Raw genomic sequence first — 17,500 nt, forward strand, 5'->3', positions numbered from 1 at the left:
CCTTCTCATCGATGGACCACTCCTGTACGACTGAGAGCTTACACAGACGTATTCAATTTGCAATTTACACAAAAAAACATCCCCTAAATATATGATAAAAACTGCAAAGTATTTTAAAATATTAACTAAAAACTGGGAGGCAAATCTGAACTGCAAATACGGTGGGGTCCAGTGTAATAATTGTAATTGGGTTTGATGCGAAGGCCGAGGGCTCTCAACATGCTCTCAACCAAGCACAGACATGCAGCAGGAGAGAATGGTTCCAGTGGAGTCGGGAGCATAAAACGGTCTTGGTGAAATGAAGACTGTTAATCCAACCCATTGATTATTTTGTCATCAAGTTTATGAATCCAACAAAATTTCATTGATTGTAAAATTCTTTCTCATTCATTGAGTTGCGCAGGAAGCCCGAGCCTTGGCATTCCTTACCACTCGTGTGATCTATGCTAATAGAGTCCATTCATGCAGCACAGCTTGTCTTAATGAAAAACCTTTGGCTGGTGATCAGTGTTATTGATCCGGCCGAGCCACACAGCAGGACTAATTGATCAATCCCCACTCCTTGCTTCGGATGAATGGAACACGACCACAGATTTTTCAACCATGAGCATGGTCCGTTTGTGTGTAAAGGTGAGTTAGAATATGATATAAACATTTCAAGATAGTATTTCTAATCAAGAAAAAATGTATGTGATTAGTATGTGTTAAATTTACTATTTTATAGATTTCAAATAATATTCTGTGCTCACATGACTTTTTTTCTCCATAGTTAAGGCATGTAATGTGTTTGCTGTTTTCACCACAAATATAACAGACCATATAAAGTTGGCATTTGACTGCTCAGTATATTAAGTATTTAAATTATAATCAGATTATTTTAAGGACAAATAAAAACATACAGAGGCATAGAATGTTCTGACAAGATCTCACAAATGTTTTGATTGCAGCACGACAAAGACTTTATTCTATCATGTCCTATTATTTATACCATATCACTTTGCCGCTTGCTGTGGCGACCCCTTAAAGGGAATAGCCGAAAGGAAAAGAAGAAGAAGTTTACCCCTTGGGAAAATTACATGCACCGTCAGTAACAAAGATGACATGACACCACCGGCCCCCTGCCAGGAAGCGCATGAGGCACACGGGCCCAAACAGGAAACCCCCAAAACACTCCTGACACATTCATGCACCGCCCATCAAATAACTGAATGAGTCATTCTGCCATTTGAGTTTGTATGGGTGGGGGTTAGTTGGAGGGTGAGGGCAATTGTGTGTATTAGAGGTGTCTTAAAGTGGCCTGTGACGGGTCTCGCAATGGCATGTTAACAACAGAGAAAAACACTGAAACACTCAACAGGCTGTCGAGGTCAGCTGGGGTGAGATAAAACCAGGAATATTGTGTGGTTCCATTGCTAGAATTTGACCATTTATTTTGGTCCACTCAAGGACAAAATCTAGCTTTTAAAAAGTATGTCTTTTTGTGAATATGTTTTCCCATGCAAACAAAACGTGAATTGTGTTTTAAATTACAATTAAAATATTTGCCCTTTGTCTTATCATATATTTATTTACCCATTGAATTTCTTTATGATTAAATATTAGACATTGTGCCTGTCTTTTTTTTTTGTAAATTGCAAAGCCCTCAAAGGTAAAATCCAGGCATTGTAGCTTATAACATTGCTAACCTCCAATATTTATTTAACCTTGACCAAATAACCTGCCAAGGGGTAATGCTCTCATCCTCTGGTTGATTCACAAGTTTTGCAGAACGGGTCCATACTTCCATGCAATAACCTCTGGTGTGAACTTAATTGTGTATACTCAAGTATTGAGTTTCAGGCTCATGGCTGGATGCCGTGAAGCTCAAAGAGAAACAGACGCTGTGAACTTGACAAAGAGTGAAAAGGAGATAGAGTGGAAGAGAACGCGAGAGACAAGGACCACCCAACATCTGAGAAGAAACAACAAAGCTGGATGGAGAGGAGAGTCAGCTTCAATCTCTTTGGAGGTAGGGCAGTCTGACATTGTTACGGAGCAGTTGTTTGGCAACAGAGCAGAAAGAGAAAACCAATGGTGACAGATGTCAACTGATTTTGAAAAGTATTTCACCATATTTTTCTCATATTTAGTGAGAATATATCTATAAAATAGTTAAAACCACTGAAGCTTTTAATTCATTACAATAAATGATTTATTAGTCGCAAAAATGAACCTTGAGAGACAATGCATACAGTCAAAAAAAATACACCAGTGGGAAAGCAATCTGTGGATGATGTAGCACTTAAATTGGTCACTAGGGGGACATACAGACAAATCCCATAGAAAAGAGCATGTGCTCGTGTCCAGATGACAGACAAAAGAGCAAGATAGGGGAGGGGTGACTTTAATGAATATTAGATGTTTTCCTATGATTGGATTATCTACCATGTCCTATAAATGTATTTTTGAGTTAAAGCGAATTAGAATTTTAGTATTATAAACTGTTCTGTTAGAATAGAATTTACAGTACAGTTTAAAGTATACATTCAGACTTGGAAAACAAAATATACACAATAATTTAATGCATCACTAGTGAATATTTATCTAGTTTAGTTTTAACTATTACACCATTCAACAGTGGTGTAAGGCTTTGAATATATATATATATATATATATACAGTAAAGTCTCGTTATATCGATATCGGATATATCGATAGTCCCGGTTATATCGATACTATTTCTATGCACGCACGGAGAAAATTACATGCAAACAGGGTCGGATATATCGATAGTCCCGGTTATATCGATATTTTTTCGGACTCCCTTGAATATCGATATAACGAGACTTTATTGTATATATATATATATATATACACATACATACATACAGTGGGGCCTTGGCTTACGAACTTATTTGGTTCGCAGAGTGTGTAAGGCGAAAAGTGTGTATCCCAAAAAAATTAATTTCCCATAGGAAACCATTACAATGAGAATAATCCGTTCCCAGGTCTCCATGAAATATAATTTTCAACTAAATAAGCCTTAAAACTACACACAATATACACACAACATACCTTATTCTATGTATAATAAATGTGCTATTGTAATGAAAGAAATACACTGCACTGTATAATAAATTCACTTTATTTACATTTGTCATGGTCGTTGATGGCTCTTAATTGACACGTGTTGCTTTCCGACTTGTAAGGTCTTACGAAACTGAGGAATCACATTATCATTCGTCATATTGATGATTCTCATAGCCACAGTCTTTTCTGAATGGAACTGTTCAATAAAAGCCTGCACATCATTCCACTTAGCCAACATTGCCTTGATGCTCTCACTTGAATCTGCAGCCATCTCCTCCTCCTCGCCCTCAGATGACAACTCCTGAATGGCTTGCTTCTGCTTGTCCTCTTGAAGGTAAATCAAGTCCTCTGTGTTGAGGACCTCAGGTGCTGGTAGAGATTTTAGTACAACAAAAGGCGCGGGTCCGATGATTCCACTGACCCGGAATAACGCGACAAAAGAAACCAAAAAGGGGTGCAGCCAGTAGGCGGGCGGGGACGATCCGCCCAGCCTTTCAAGCCAGGCAAAATAAAATGGCACACGGGGTTGCAAAAGCTCGCGATGCCGGAAAGCAACAAACTTACGCGATTGCGGCTAACAATCACCTCGGGCAAAGCAAACTCTTGTGCTGGCAAGGCCAAGACACTGGCGAGGCGCGAGGCGTCGCAATCATCCAGCGCTGGTGACAGCGACTCGTTTAAATGTCCCAGTGTCGGTGATTAGGGGATTGACAGCAGCTGGCGGAGGTCGGAAGCGGCTGCCCCGTCCCAGCTGTCAACTCGCACGTGACAAGTTCGGTGTCATTAGTCACGCGAAAGCATCGAGATGGCGCCCAAGCTCCGTGGAAATGGGCTGTTTGTCTACTGGGAATTTATGTCAGCGAATATCAAATAGTAATTTTGGTGCAACACACAACGATTCACCATCACATTATTTATGTGTTTTACTTCTAATTTCGCCATCAACACGGTTCAACACGAAGTTTTCAGACCAAAGAAAGTATCGCAAAATGCAATGTGTGTCGCTTTCTTGGTCAGAGGCGTTCCAAACGTGAAGTCACGTGGGGATCGTCATCAACTCAAAAACAAGACTTCCTGAATATTCAGCGCGAGTCTTAAAACGTAAAATATAGCTAGATGCGGTGGGATCTTTGTAAAATACCCTCAGTAGAAGTTATTTGAAGTGATTTTACAAATTATGGACACAATTTGTCCGGAGGCGTCGGTTGTACTTTAAAGGCAACATTGCAAGTGACTACATTATGTGGACATGTGTGAAGGGAGTAACTTACCTTTGTTTGCAGATGAGTGTCTGTGGAACGTAGAGCGGAGGAATTTGACTCCATTGGAAAACAAGGAAGGGACAGCTGAGCTGGAGAAGGAAAAATGCACTGTTCAATCTGTGAAGTCGACTTTATCTGACGACAGTGAGTGTGCAAAACGTTTTAGGAAAACATAAACATAAAAAGACCCTGTGCTCTTGTAGGTTTTCTCCAGGTCCTACGGCTTCCTACCATATTTCAAAAACATGCATGGCAGACTGATTGAACACTTCAAAATGTTCCTAGGTGTGAGTGTGAGCATGAATGGTTGTTGGTTTCTGTGTGCTCGCTGTGTCTGATCAATGTCAGACATCCGCAGAGCTCGTTGATGATCTGATCATTTGAATCAGGTGTGTCCATTGAGCCTGTTCCCTTGAATCAGGTGCGTTGCAACAGGGAGACTTGGAAAACATGTAGGACGCCGGCCCACGAGGACCGGAGTTTGACACCTGTGATCAACAGTATTCATCTATTTTTGAGCGATTGAAGCCACTGTTTAGGCTTTCAACAGTTCGATCAATGTTGATGTCATTGTTGTCATCGTATGTTTATTGTAATGTAGTTGGTGAGTGAGTTTCCCGATGTCAATGAAAAAATTAAAACAACAGTACTCCAATATTATTGAAGATTACGAAGTATAGTATGTTTTGTTTCTTCTTGTGTTAAATATTTAAACATTTTTATTTACTTTTTTGTACAATAGCTACCATTTGAAAATCAGATATTTTAAGAATTGTTGGAAGGAAATGTATTTCTTTGAGAAAGTGCTCATTTAATGTTTAGCGATAGGTTAATCCGGTAATGTTACACATTTTAAATGGTGCTGACAGATTTATGGACACCGAATCTGTCTGTGCAGGTATATCACATTGAAACATTCACCCAATGTGTCTAAACTACCTGTATTGCCTGTCATGTAAACTCTCAAAAATGGGTTGGGAAGCACCATCAACTCATCCCAAATCTAGTTTTACTATGTCAATGCATGCCTTTCCCGCCCACAAACATAAAGAAATGTCTTCATTGGCCTGTGACTCATCGACATGCAAGAGGGCAGCAGGGCAGGGAACAGGCCAGATGGAGAAAGGTCAGCATGTCGGGGTACTTGATCATTCCGAGGTGACATAGCTGCTCTTTAGGAAGTCAAGCGGTAGAAGAGAGCAGGAAGATGCAGAGTAAAATTGGGTGTAAAGCCTGTGGTGGGGAGGGTATAAGGGGCGATATTTGTATGGTTGTCCAGTTATTTATGTTTAGTTCAGCATGCACTGCCATGTTGGCTAACAGCCACTAAGCGCAAATCAGTTAAGTACTGTTGGTTGAACATATGTTGCTATTGATTGTCTCTTGATTATCTTCAAAATAAACATTGACATCATAGTCACACTTGTAATGACCGTTTTGTGGCCAAAACACATAAGAGGGTTCCTTGCAAGATCAAAAGCTGGTCGTCAAACATGTACATACAAATGACTAACAAATAGATCTTGTTGGCGTCTGGCATGAAGCAAACAGCTTTTAATAGAGCCGAGCTCACTGCGGCGCGTTTGGGACCATCTGTCCGGTCCACTGTGTGACTCTTTGGAAGCCAACAGAATGACAGCTGAGCAGTGGGGTCCTTCTTAGCTATTTTTTTCGTTGCCTGTCATCTATGACTTCCTTCTGTCTTATTTTCAGTTAATTTAATTTTCAATTCGTAATCAGTGTGTAACTGCTGGCGTTTTCAGAATTGAAAACATTCGGATTTGGATAACATGGGATGGTATCAAAACTGTCACGCAAGTGGATTTCATCAGCAATGTCATCATTCTTTAAACACTCAAATAATTTAACTGCATTACATAGCTCATTTCTGGTTCTATGTATGGCCTGATGCAGTGACGTGCAAGGAGCAACTTCAGTTTACAAATTAGATAAATCCTATTCATTCATATTCAACAGTCTATTGTCATCATTTGATAGCGTGTGTTTTGGATTTTTTTTTTCTTGTTCAACGTGATTTCATCTTCTTTGTGTGGCCACGCAAAATCATGTATAATTTGCCCAAGGCCTTCAGAAACACCAATGGTGGCTTGGAACACACAAACACGCACACACACCACTATGGTGAAAATATGATATTATTTTAGTAATGAAATTACTGTACGGTCATTCATTCACCCAATAAATTTTAATGCAAAAGTGGCAAAATATTGTAAACAAGATGAATGGAGCTCTCTGTCTCTTGAACCTACAACCGCTCCTTCAAAGACCACAAAATGAACAAAAACATTTTTTAGTCATGAACACACCCCAAAAACAACCTAAATAACCTGGATGATAGTTTGTGGGGTACACTTGGAGTTGAAAGGTGGGAGGTGAAAGCTAGGTTCAGGAAGTTTTCGCTCCTTTCTTCCTCGTGTGCCCCTGGCCTCTCCGACTTCAAGTCAGCGACTGAGAGAAGCCAGACGTAGGCAAGATAATCACCATCTAATAAGAGGTTTGTATTGAAAGCAGCTTGGTGCTGCAATACTACATCTCAGAGAAGGGAATGCACAGATACACTTCAAAACACATATCCACAAAGTTGGGACAGGTGTAATTATGGTATTTGATGACTATGGGGAAAAAAGAAGCAGATCATGTGAGCCAGCCTCCTCGCAATTAAAAAAAATACATCCACTTGCAGTAGATCAAACGTTTCCCTCTATACAGTATTCATTTACTAGTTCAATCGCATGTTGAGAAATTCATTTTTGATTTGATTATCGATTTATGCAAGAAATCCGTCTCTTGTCTTGTCACAGTGTGCTCATTTGCATCCATCTGTTAAATCAAACAGAAAGCACATTATATATATAAATGTGTAACCTGTAAAGAGATCATCAGCCTTTATGTACCAAATGCCTTCATCATTGTGCTACAAATTGAAAATGCCACAAGGTTAAATTTTAATGGGGTCTTCAAATAATTAAACTAAAGCAAAGGCGACTTTGACCGAATTAATTATATCAGGGAATGACAGTGTCTTAGAAAGCTCAAAAATTTCTTAACACAAACATTTTTTTTCAAAAAGTTAAAATTAAGTTGCTCCACCAATTGTATTTTTGTCAGAATTCTGGAAGGATATATGGCACGCACCCAGAAAAGTATTATTCATCAAAACAGGTAAATGATGTTTCTACTCTACTCTCAAAAGCAAAAAAACTAATTTGACTATTTGAAATGGCAAGAGAAACCTGAATATCAATTTTGGCTAAAATCATGCTTCTGTTCATTGATGAAGAAAACAATGGTGAATATTAAAACCGGTACAACCGTCATGATCAAGGCATTTCTTTTGGATATCCCCCGTTATCTCCTTTCAGCTGTTCCCTGTTCTAATGGATTTCTGCCATGTGTTTGAGAAAGATGGCACTTTGTCCATTGAACAATCTCACTCATACCCAATTGTCAATCAAGTATGTCCACATCGACAGTCTGGTGAACTTAATTCAAGAGCAATATGCAATGCAATGCCTTTACTAACTGTATATGTTACTGATACTGTCAGAGTTATTTGTATGATTAAAAAATCATCACATGTCCTATGAAAAAAAAACATTATTATTGGACACTGTAGAGTTGTAAGGAGAAATACCTCAGAAATAAAAACAACTGTATATAGGCCAGGTGATGAGTCAACTTGAAACGATACATCTCACAAAGCGGGTTTGTCCAAACACCCTTTAAATGGGTCAGAAACACCCAAAGCCCTGCTCCTTACACCATCAGCACAATGTATATTCTCTTGTCTTTTTTTTCAGTTTGAGTGACGATGAAGACTACCAGCTGCAACCTCTCGCTGCTCATGCTCAGGAAGGCAATAGGTTTAGCAGACGAAGAGTCGAGCGAGATTTATGGCAAGGGAGGTGACCTCTGGGGCCGTAACACGGTGATGGGTGAGTGGCTCTCAACGGTAAGCTACTGGCACTTGACAAAGTGCCCGAAGCAGAATGAATTTACTTCTCTTTTCCTCAATCATCAAGCAGCCACTGCCCTGACCCCCATCCTGACTGCTATAACAAGATCTCCCATCTCACAAGGGCCTGAAAAATTTACTGTCACATCTACTTTTCAATGAGCTCAAGCGAGCACTTCTTTCACCTTCAGCGGAGCAGGTGCCGTTGAGGAGGAGAACTAGCCTTCCCCTATGTGTGTTTGCGTTCTTTTAATTTGATTCCCCATAATAAATCCTCAAACATAACTACCGGTAATCTGCACATGCTTAATATTGTGTATATCGTTGCCGTCCTGGGAACAATCATGTTCTGTCCATTTTTGTCAGTGTGAAAAATGTTGACATTAATGGCTTGCTTTGGATTTCCTATTAACATAAAACACAGGCACCCACGAGGACATAGATCGCTTAAAAGGAACAAAAACGGCCCTAAAATACATGTCAACAGTTACGTTTACTGTTTAAATCAATCGATACTTTGACATCCCATGAACACACACGTATTGATCAAAAGCCAATATCAAGTCTGTGTGTATTGGGGCTTGCATCAAGTGATTGGTCGTAAAGTTGAATAATGTATGATTCTTATCAATTATTATATGCAGTTGATGGAGCTTGATGCCTGCATATTACAGCTGAATGATTCGATTGAATTGCGATTTATTGGACCGAAACTGCGATTTCAATCAGAATTGTCTTCAATTTAAGCCTCATTGCAATACTCAGTATATACACGGAAGACATTTACAAATGTGACGTAAAAGGGCATCATCAAACTATCAGAAAAATAGCTAGACCTGTAATAATTTAGAGATTCTTACGATGCTGAGTAAGGTGTTCTTTCAGGGGGTATATTTCTTTCAGGCGTATATACAGTAAAGTCTCGTTATATCGATATCGGTTATATCGATAGTACTGCTTATTACGATACTATTTCTAAGAACGCAAGGAGAAAATTTACATGCCGCAGGATCGGACATATCGATAGTCCGGTTATATCGATATTTTTTCCGACTCCCGAGAATAAATATCGATATAACGAGTGTATATATATATATATAATATATACAGTAAAGTCTCGTTATATCGATATCGGTTATATCGATAGTACCGCTTATTACGATACTATTTTCATTTCCCTTGCACATTTCTAGTCTTTTTATGTATAATTAGTACCGTTTAGTACGATACCCGGTTATTACGATAATCCGGTTATTACGGTGCTCCTTTTCATCCCCCGCCGGCCATTTTTGTTGTTTATATCGATATATCCGTCGCGCCATTGGTCAACTTGGTCACGTGTCTTGTTACGTGAGCCGCCATCGGTCGAGCCATTGGTCGACTTGGTCACATGAGCCGCCATCCGTCGCGCTATTGGTCAACTTGGTCACGTGTCTTGGTTACGTGTCACGCCATCAGTCGCGCCATTGGTCGACTTGGTCAGGTGACTTGGTTACGTGCCCAGCACCCGTGTAGCAGAGCCATTTTCATTTTCAGACGCTCGCTCGTGTGTAGCAGACGAGATTGAAGTGTTTGTGTTAAAAGGTAAAAATGGGAAGCAGAAGAAGATTGATGACTTTTTTAAATTGTATACATAATACAGTAAGATGTAAGCGTTGCAGTTTCCCTGTTGTGTTATGTACATGCCCACTGTACTGTATATGAATGCAATCGTTTTTTGCAACAATGATTCTTGTTTTGTCTGCTGAAGCGCGATGATTTTGAAAATTATTAACATTCCATACTGTGTATTAAAGGACAGCCGATGTCACTTTTTATTCAAATGCAAATAAAAATGACTTCACGCCAAGACGTCTTACATTGCTTGTGAATCCAAACAATGGCTTCAGATTCGGATAATATGCTTTCTTGTTACACATCCAGTTATGAATATGTTTCAAATACACTGTAGTTCTGAAGATTAAAGCATACATGTTTACAATCAATAAAGAATTATATGTGCCATTTTGAGGCAACATTGGGGGAACATCTCTCACCCAAAAAAAAAGGGAGCTAATGGCCAGCTCCGCTTCTTATATGGCGCTTGGCTGCCCTCTTTTGGCGGCTTTGGTTTAATGCAGTTCGGCACAGGATCGGATATATCGATAGTCCCGGTTATATCGATATTTTTTCGGACTCCCTTGAATATCGATATAACGAGACTTTACTATATATATATATATATATATATATATATATATATATATATATATATATATATATATATATATATATATATATATATATATATATGCTTTATCCTTTCTAGGAGTGGGGCGGCATTTCCATGGCTATTCTCGCCCTTCAGTTTCGATTATCGGAAAGACCCGGATCACATGCATTCCTTTTTTTTAAATTGTTGATTAGCATTTCTTTAGCTACGCTTCATTTCCTTTCTTCGCCTCGCCCACACTGAAACGTGAGTTAAGCATTGCTGTTTTGTACAATTACCAATATCCGGAGTTTTGATTCAGTGTTTACATGGTATTTCAGTGTTTACATTGTCAATAAATGATTTTTATCACAATGCTTAGTCTGAGCCGAGAAAAAGTCAAACAAATTGTATACCGATTTTTAATTGAAAATTAGGGGTGCGCGTTATACTCAAATAAATACGGTATTTTCTTCACACAAACAGAAAAAGTTGGCTCGCTTTGTCCAGAGCTCTTTGGGTTGCAAGCTCAAGACAAATCCAAACGAGACAGGTGTTTCGAGGCACTGTTCACATCAGATGGTGAAAATGTCATCATGGATAGGGACTGCCGTTTCAAAGTGAGGCTGGTCATGCTAATAGTATCATACTAAACTGCTGGCAGCAGTGTGGCTAAACAGAAGGAGGAATAGGTAATATCATCATTCATGAAAGGCTGATTTTTCCCACGATGCCTGGCTACAATGGTTTCTTAAACCCAAGAAGTTGAACGTATCCTGTACAAATTGGCTGTGGTTTGTATTTACAGCTAAAGTGAACTGCACACAGTCCGTTTTGAAGTGAGAATAACCTAAAATCAAATTTGGGTGTTTGACTCAAAATGTTTGAGAAACTGCTTGGTACCAAAATGGAAAATAACCCTTTGGGATGAAGACACTTCAGGGTAATGGGAATTCAACTTGGGCACATTCTTAAAAGGTCTACTTTGGTTTCCTGAAGAAACATGTTGACATTTTAATTGAAGACCGAAAATTGCATTAATGTATCCAACAAAATGCTTTGTTGGCTCCGTAAGTGTTGGACCATTGTGTTCAGGGCTTCTAGTCTCTGGCCCGAGTGCCAAAGGGACAAATAGATGGATGCAAAACAAATCTTAAATTAACTTAGTGGTGTATTATTTGAATCATTTGATATTTAATAAAACTTGAGTAATTTATGTCTGATATGGACAGCTTTCCATTTTGGCTCTATCTCCGAGAAAAGTGTAAGAAAAAGGCCTTTTGAAAATTCCGACTGAAGCAGTTGTCGTGGCTCAGAAAACATTGTTTTTCTTTTAACTTTCAATTCTCCTAAGCATCCGAGCTTCACAACCTCTAGGGCTATTGCCTTTCTCAATCTGTCCCTGGAGAGACAGGAGTTATGGTCCCTGTCGATTGAGGAGAAAGGGATGTTATTCCCCTGTCACCTACTGGCCGTGTCGCCATACTCTCTGCCCTGATCTACGGCCCGATTCACCCCTCTTTACCCCCCCCCCTCTTCTCTCTCCCACTTTGGCTCATCCGAAGCTGCTAGCATGTTCGTTGCCACGGGCTGTTGAGATGCATATAATGGTGAGCAGTTGAGGAGAATGGAGTAGCGAGACTGATATTTGTTTTGAGGAAATGTCGTGGTGATGCTGCAGAACTGAGGTGTTCAGTAATAATATTTCTCAAGGAAAATGCAGTTCATAAATAAATGCAACGCATGATGTGTTGTGTATATGTATTAAAAATAGAGTTACTTCTGCGAGCAAGTATCATTATGAACATTTACAGTGCATACATATAAACGACATCTTGAACATACGTTGACATTTGCAGGCATGTTGGATGTAGCAAAGTGAAAATATTTGTGATGATACTTGGTCCATAAAGCAAGAACTCACTGGATTATGACCAAACCATTGCTTTTGAAAGTGCTAAGGCATTCTAACGCAAAAATATCATCACCTCATGTGTAATCATCCACGCAGATGCACATTGAACACGGTCTTCAACTTGTTTAACTTTTTCTCCAGTGGATAATGAAATGAAAGGTGCACTTCAGGCCTCTTAAATTTCATTCTCCGATTTTCATTTCACAAGCATCGCCCTCATCTCTTTTTTTGCATTTCCATCATCTATTATTATTATAACATGTCCTGAAACTAACGGGGCAAGGAAAAGGGAAACACAAGACAGGTCCATTGATGACTGTCTGAGTTAAATGGGATGGAATGGATTTGGAAAGTTGCTTGGAATGAGCTCATATATGTACACTTTGAAAAAGAAAAAAAATAACATACCTCTTGAGAAAACAATCCCATGGTTTATTCTTCTGGATAAGGTAAAATACCAACCGGGATTCAACAAACGCCACAGCCTGCCCCACCAATGCACGTCAACACTGACATCAACATATCTGACACATACTAAAGGGATGATTTCCAGACCTCAAACAGTCCATTTCTAGAATGGTCAAAGCTCAAACTCATTGAGTCCCTCGTGCGCCATCCCGGGTTTTTGAGGGTCATTCTGGTTGAAGTAATATATAAATTAGCACATAAATACTGTAGATGAATAACCCAAGAATGGAAGCCCGTGTTGCTTGGCCATCCATCATCCATCCTATTACCACACATTCAGCGGCACCTGCAGTATGTATAATGTAGTCAGTGTCTGTAAACAGAAACAAATTCGGTGTGCTCACAACTTCAATTTGTTATACATGACAATGCCGCAGCTTGTGCTCAGTAGTGACTCTGAATAATGAATCGATTCTCCTCTCAGGACTTAGGTCGTCAGGTGACGGCCGAGAGTTGTTATGTACAGCAGCAGCATAAAACAAATTGGAGTTCACGCTTTGCAGCGGCTGGGTGGATATGCATAAACAGTTTCCCTTTAAGCCACTTAAGAAGCACCAAAGAGGCTCCGTTTTTCATATTTTTACTTGCTTCAGTGGGTATGATGAATCTCCAATATTAGAGCATACTGTGGCCTCACTCGTTGGAATGATTTCTTGCAATATAATCCAAGGGTTGGCACGAATTTGTGACATGATGTTCGATACAGTGCAACTCCGATCAAGGTATTTTTAACAATGTGAAAAGCATAACGGATCAAATTTAATTTATAAGTAAAACAGAGGGTAAGTTGTAAAGAATGTTGTTTCTGGCTGAACCTGTTTGGTCAGACCAGATGTAGAATTAGTGCGAATCACTTTGCATCAAAAAGACAATGAACATGGACTGCCAAATACCGCTGGACCACACACATACACACATACACTCACACGCACATGCACACACACACACACAAACACACGCACGCACGCACACGCACACACACACACACACACCGCATCTGCAAAGTGCATATTTTCTCTGGTGAGTTTAATCATGAATGCAATGTAAATTCCACAGCAAAACATTCGTCCTGTTCATCTTGAGGGTTTCTGAATATCACTGAGTTTTTGCGCTAACACACATACGCACACACACACAAAGTGACTAAATGTCAAGTGTGTACCATTTCAATTAATTATCTGTGTCAAATATGCTCATAACCATTTACATTCTGAAATTGTTATTCACATTTAAAATGCTGATGGATTTGTTGGCAAAACATGAGTAAAAAAAGTAAAAGTTCAAAGCAAATCCAACAGAAGGGGCTATATATTTGAGTTCCGAAAAATTCAGATTTTTAATCAGAGGGAGAACCAAACAATACACCAAAAATAATGTAAGCGGACACACATTAGAAATAATTCCAACATTACCAGGTGGGTTGTCCTCTAAGTTAAGGTTAAGTATAAAAATTAAGATTGTAGAGATATCTTATTTTTTTTGTTACTTTCAGTTAACTGTGAAAGTGGAAATTATTAAAATGCAACTAATAAAATGTATCTAATGTGCTTTTGTGAAAAAAAAAAAAAACCCATAATAAAATTTCATGACTTTTTCTTCTCTGTCGTAAATTCATGTTTAGAGGTGGACAGGCAGTTTTGTGTCATACAAATTATATTGGAGAGCCATGACCATGATGACATTTATTGTGGAAACTACAGTCCATAGTCCGAAGAAGACTTTGAATATCCATAAGGAAATCACCAATCCACCATATTACATGTGTCCGTAAAATTGCAAATGTCCCCATTGTGGGTTTATTCACAGCTTTTTGATTGTGATTCTGAAAAGTCTGGATCAATGCATGTGACACATGCAACAGAAATATCACTAAATATAGCAAATATAGCTTGCAGTCATGCATATAAAAAAGACTATCTCAAATGGATAATTATAACCTACAGAGCCAAACCATTTGAAAATATTAAAACTTGACCGTTGTACTAAGTTCATCCTGTCTACTTGATATCTAATTTTAAGCAGATTCTTTACTTACAGACATTGTCATTATGGCCCAGCACTTATCATGGTTGCTCTGGTGAGGACTTACACACGAGTAAATGATACCCAGATGACACTGTCATTACGCAATTGTTGGGGAGCATGTGATCCTGTTGCATGTCAATGAATTGGGCTAACTAAGCATGACAACTTCAGTTGTACCAGAGTAGGTTACAGAGGAGGAGAAAGTGGCGTCGATGCCATACAATCTGTGTACTCTGTACTATCTGAAAAGGATACATGCAAAAGATGACAGCATTTTCTCAAAACAAGGCCTTACATTTGCAAATGATTCAAAGGAACAATAAGGGAAAATAGCGTGTCAAATAGACATACAGTAACTAACAGCTTACTTACATTAACTAAGAATACATTACAATACATTATGATTTATATAGTGTTTGGCAAAACAGTTAACACAAAGTAAAATAATAAACATAACACATAATGTCAAACATGACTAGTCGTCTTAACCACTTTTCCTATATACATATGGTTGTTTGAAGCAGTTTTAGATCAAAGAGAGACAATGTGTCTTTTCAAGAGTGGATCAGAGACAACATGCTAAAAATATGCACACGTCGTCTACAAGCTAAATTTCAATGTAAACAAGCTGTAGCGTCCATTGATGAAAAAAGAGATTAGTACACTTCTCCTGTCCCAAATAAATCAATTTCATTTCCAAGCAGCGACTTTCAGTTTCAAATACATATTTGACGTTCCTCTCTCCCAATCATCAACTACAGCAGCCATCCATCCAGCCGCACCAACGCAGACTGTGAAAAATGCTGCCTAGCAAAGGCGCAAAAACACAAGACTCCCAAGGCTGCCCAGTAAATTGGCATTGATATTCATCACAATCAAAATCAGTGCTCCTACACGTGTGCTGCCGAGAAGGCGCAATCACCAAGCACATATTCTTCTGCGAAAAAAAAATGCAGTGGACAAATAACGCAGTAAACAGTCCACATCAGGTCTCCATACAATGTGACAAAACAAAAGACAAAAACAAAAAACAAAAACCAAGGCTCTTGAAGCACACTTGCTGACAGTTTCCTACTCCGCGCCATCTTGCGAAAAAAAAATGCAATAACATGAACGGGAATGATACATAGGATCAGGTTTTCAGCAGATAACTTTGAGTTATTTCTTTATTTATTTATTTTTCAGTGGAACTCTGAAGCTTAACACAATTCAAACCCCCAAAAAATTTAAAGTCATGCTTTTAAAGAAAAGCATTAAGAGTACAAGTAGTTTTTTTCCGTGAAACTCCAAATTTTATATTGACAAAATTTTACATTGAATTTGTATGTTTTTTTTTCCCGGAACCACGAGATAACAACTGGGTCTTTGCTCAGTGAGATGGAGGCTTTAATGAAGTAAGAGGACGTCATGAGCTCACATTGAGACCTCACATTTTATTCCCTTTTAAAGGAGCTTGCAACCTTCAACTTAGCCATTGTGTGGGGCCATCTTATCAGGAAAGCAACATGCACAAACACAATCACACACGTAACCTTTCCCCTTTCATTTCACCCCCCCTTCCACCACCACAAACACTTCAACCCCTATTTTGTCATATGGCACATCCTATTTTTGTCCATTTCTACTATGTGCTTCCTCAGTGTATTCATTGAACATAACCACAGTCTGCCCCACAATAGATAATACAAAATCACCAGAGCAAAAAATACTTGTTAAAGTATTATAAAGCAAGATATAATAAGATAAAAAATATATTGAGGACAGATTGCCCTTGAACATTTAGATCACAAAATAATCACTCAGAGGAAGAGGTTTAGAAAGGAACTCAATGATGTGCTAACAGTTGAAGTCCATAGCAAAACAGTGCACGCAGCACAAATTATGATATGTAATGCACTATTACTCCCGTTTCACCAAAAATATCTAAAGTTGATGATGATTGGTTATAATTTCAAGCCTTCTTCCATCTGCGTGTCCTTGCTACATTTAATATACAGCAAGTCTGTACTGTACTGTATGTCGGAGTGCTCGGCCATAAAGTCAGTCAATCATGCACACCCAATTTGCATGCGGTAACATTGAGAAGGGAGTCGATTGAAGCAGCAAATGGTCTGATTAATCTTATCTGACAAACATTTATTTTAGTGATTGTGTAACATTAAACACATTATTTGTGATGCAGGGCCTCATTTGTCTGTTTTGTGGGTGGTCTCATTCGCATAAATGTGACACAGGCAGTGACACTAGCCACACACTGAGTGAGTGAGCGAGACATTAAGAACGTCGAGGACCAGGCAAATCACCTGCAAAAGAAACTCTGTGCATACCGGCGAGGGCCGGGTGGTGCTGCATACACGACATGTGAAACAACAATATGGTTTGCATGGTCATGTCACAAGTAATTATGCAAATTATTTGTTACTATACATTTTCTCTTAGCTTTGAATGAATAATTCTTGATTAAAGTTTCATGCCTGAATAGCTTAAATTATCAAAGATTATTAGGATAACAAACTCTTGTGAAATTGCATGCTAATAAACGGCAGGCTCAACTGAATATACATTTACCATTGCTTTTTACTTTATTTTTATTTT

General features: G+C 38.8%; 1 protein-coding gene across 7 annotated transcripts in view; it reads right to left on the reverse strand.

The window, feature by feature from the left end:
- LOC148895833 (adhesion G protein-coupled receptor D2) overlaps window positions 1-17,500 on the reverse strand; it is a 100,062-nt gene that overhangs the window by 36,201 nt on the left and 46,361 nt on the right. For 5 of the 7 annotated variants that reach the window (XM_089000243.1, XM_089000242.1, XM_089000248.1 and 2 more), the window contains one exon: window positions 4,340-4,419. In XM_089000243.1, coding sequence (XP_088856369.1) covers window positions 4,340-4,419 — 80 coding nt within the window. The other 2 variants (XM_089000245.1, XM_089000244.1) reach the window with 2 other exon arrangements.

The sequence above is a fragment of the Hippocampus bargibanti genome, linkage group LG07, assembly GCF_051943395.1.
Source record: "Hippocampus bargibanti isolate YZ-2025 linkage group LG07, ASM5194339v1, whole genome shotgun sequence".
Lineage (NCBI taxonomy): Eukaryota > Metazoa > Chordata > Actinopteri > Syngnathiformes > Syngnathidae > Hippocampus > Hippocampus bargibanti.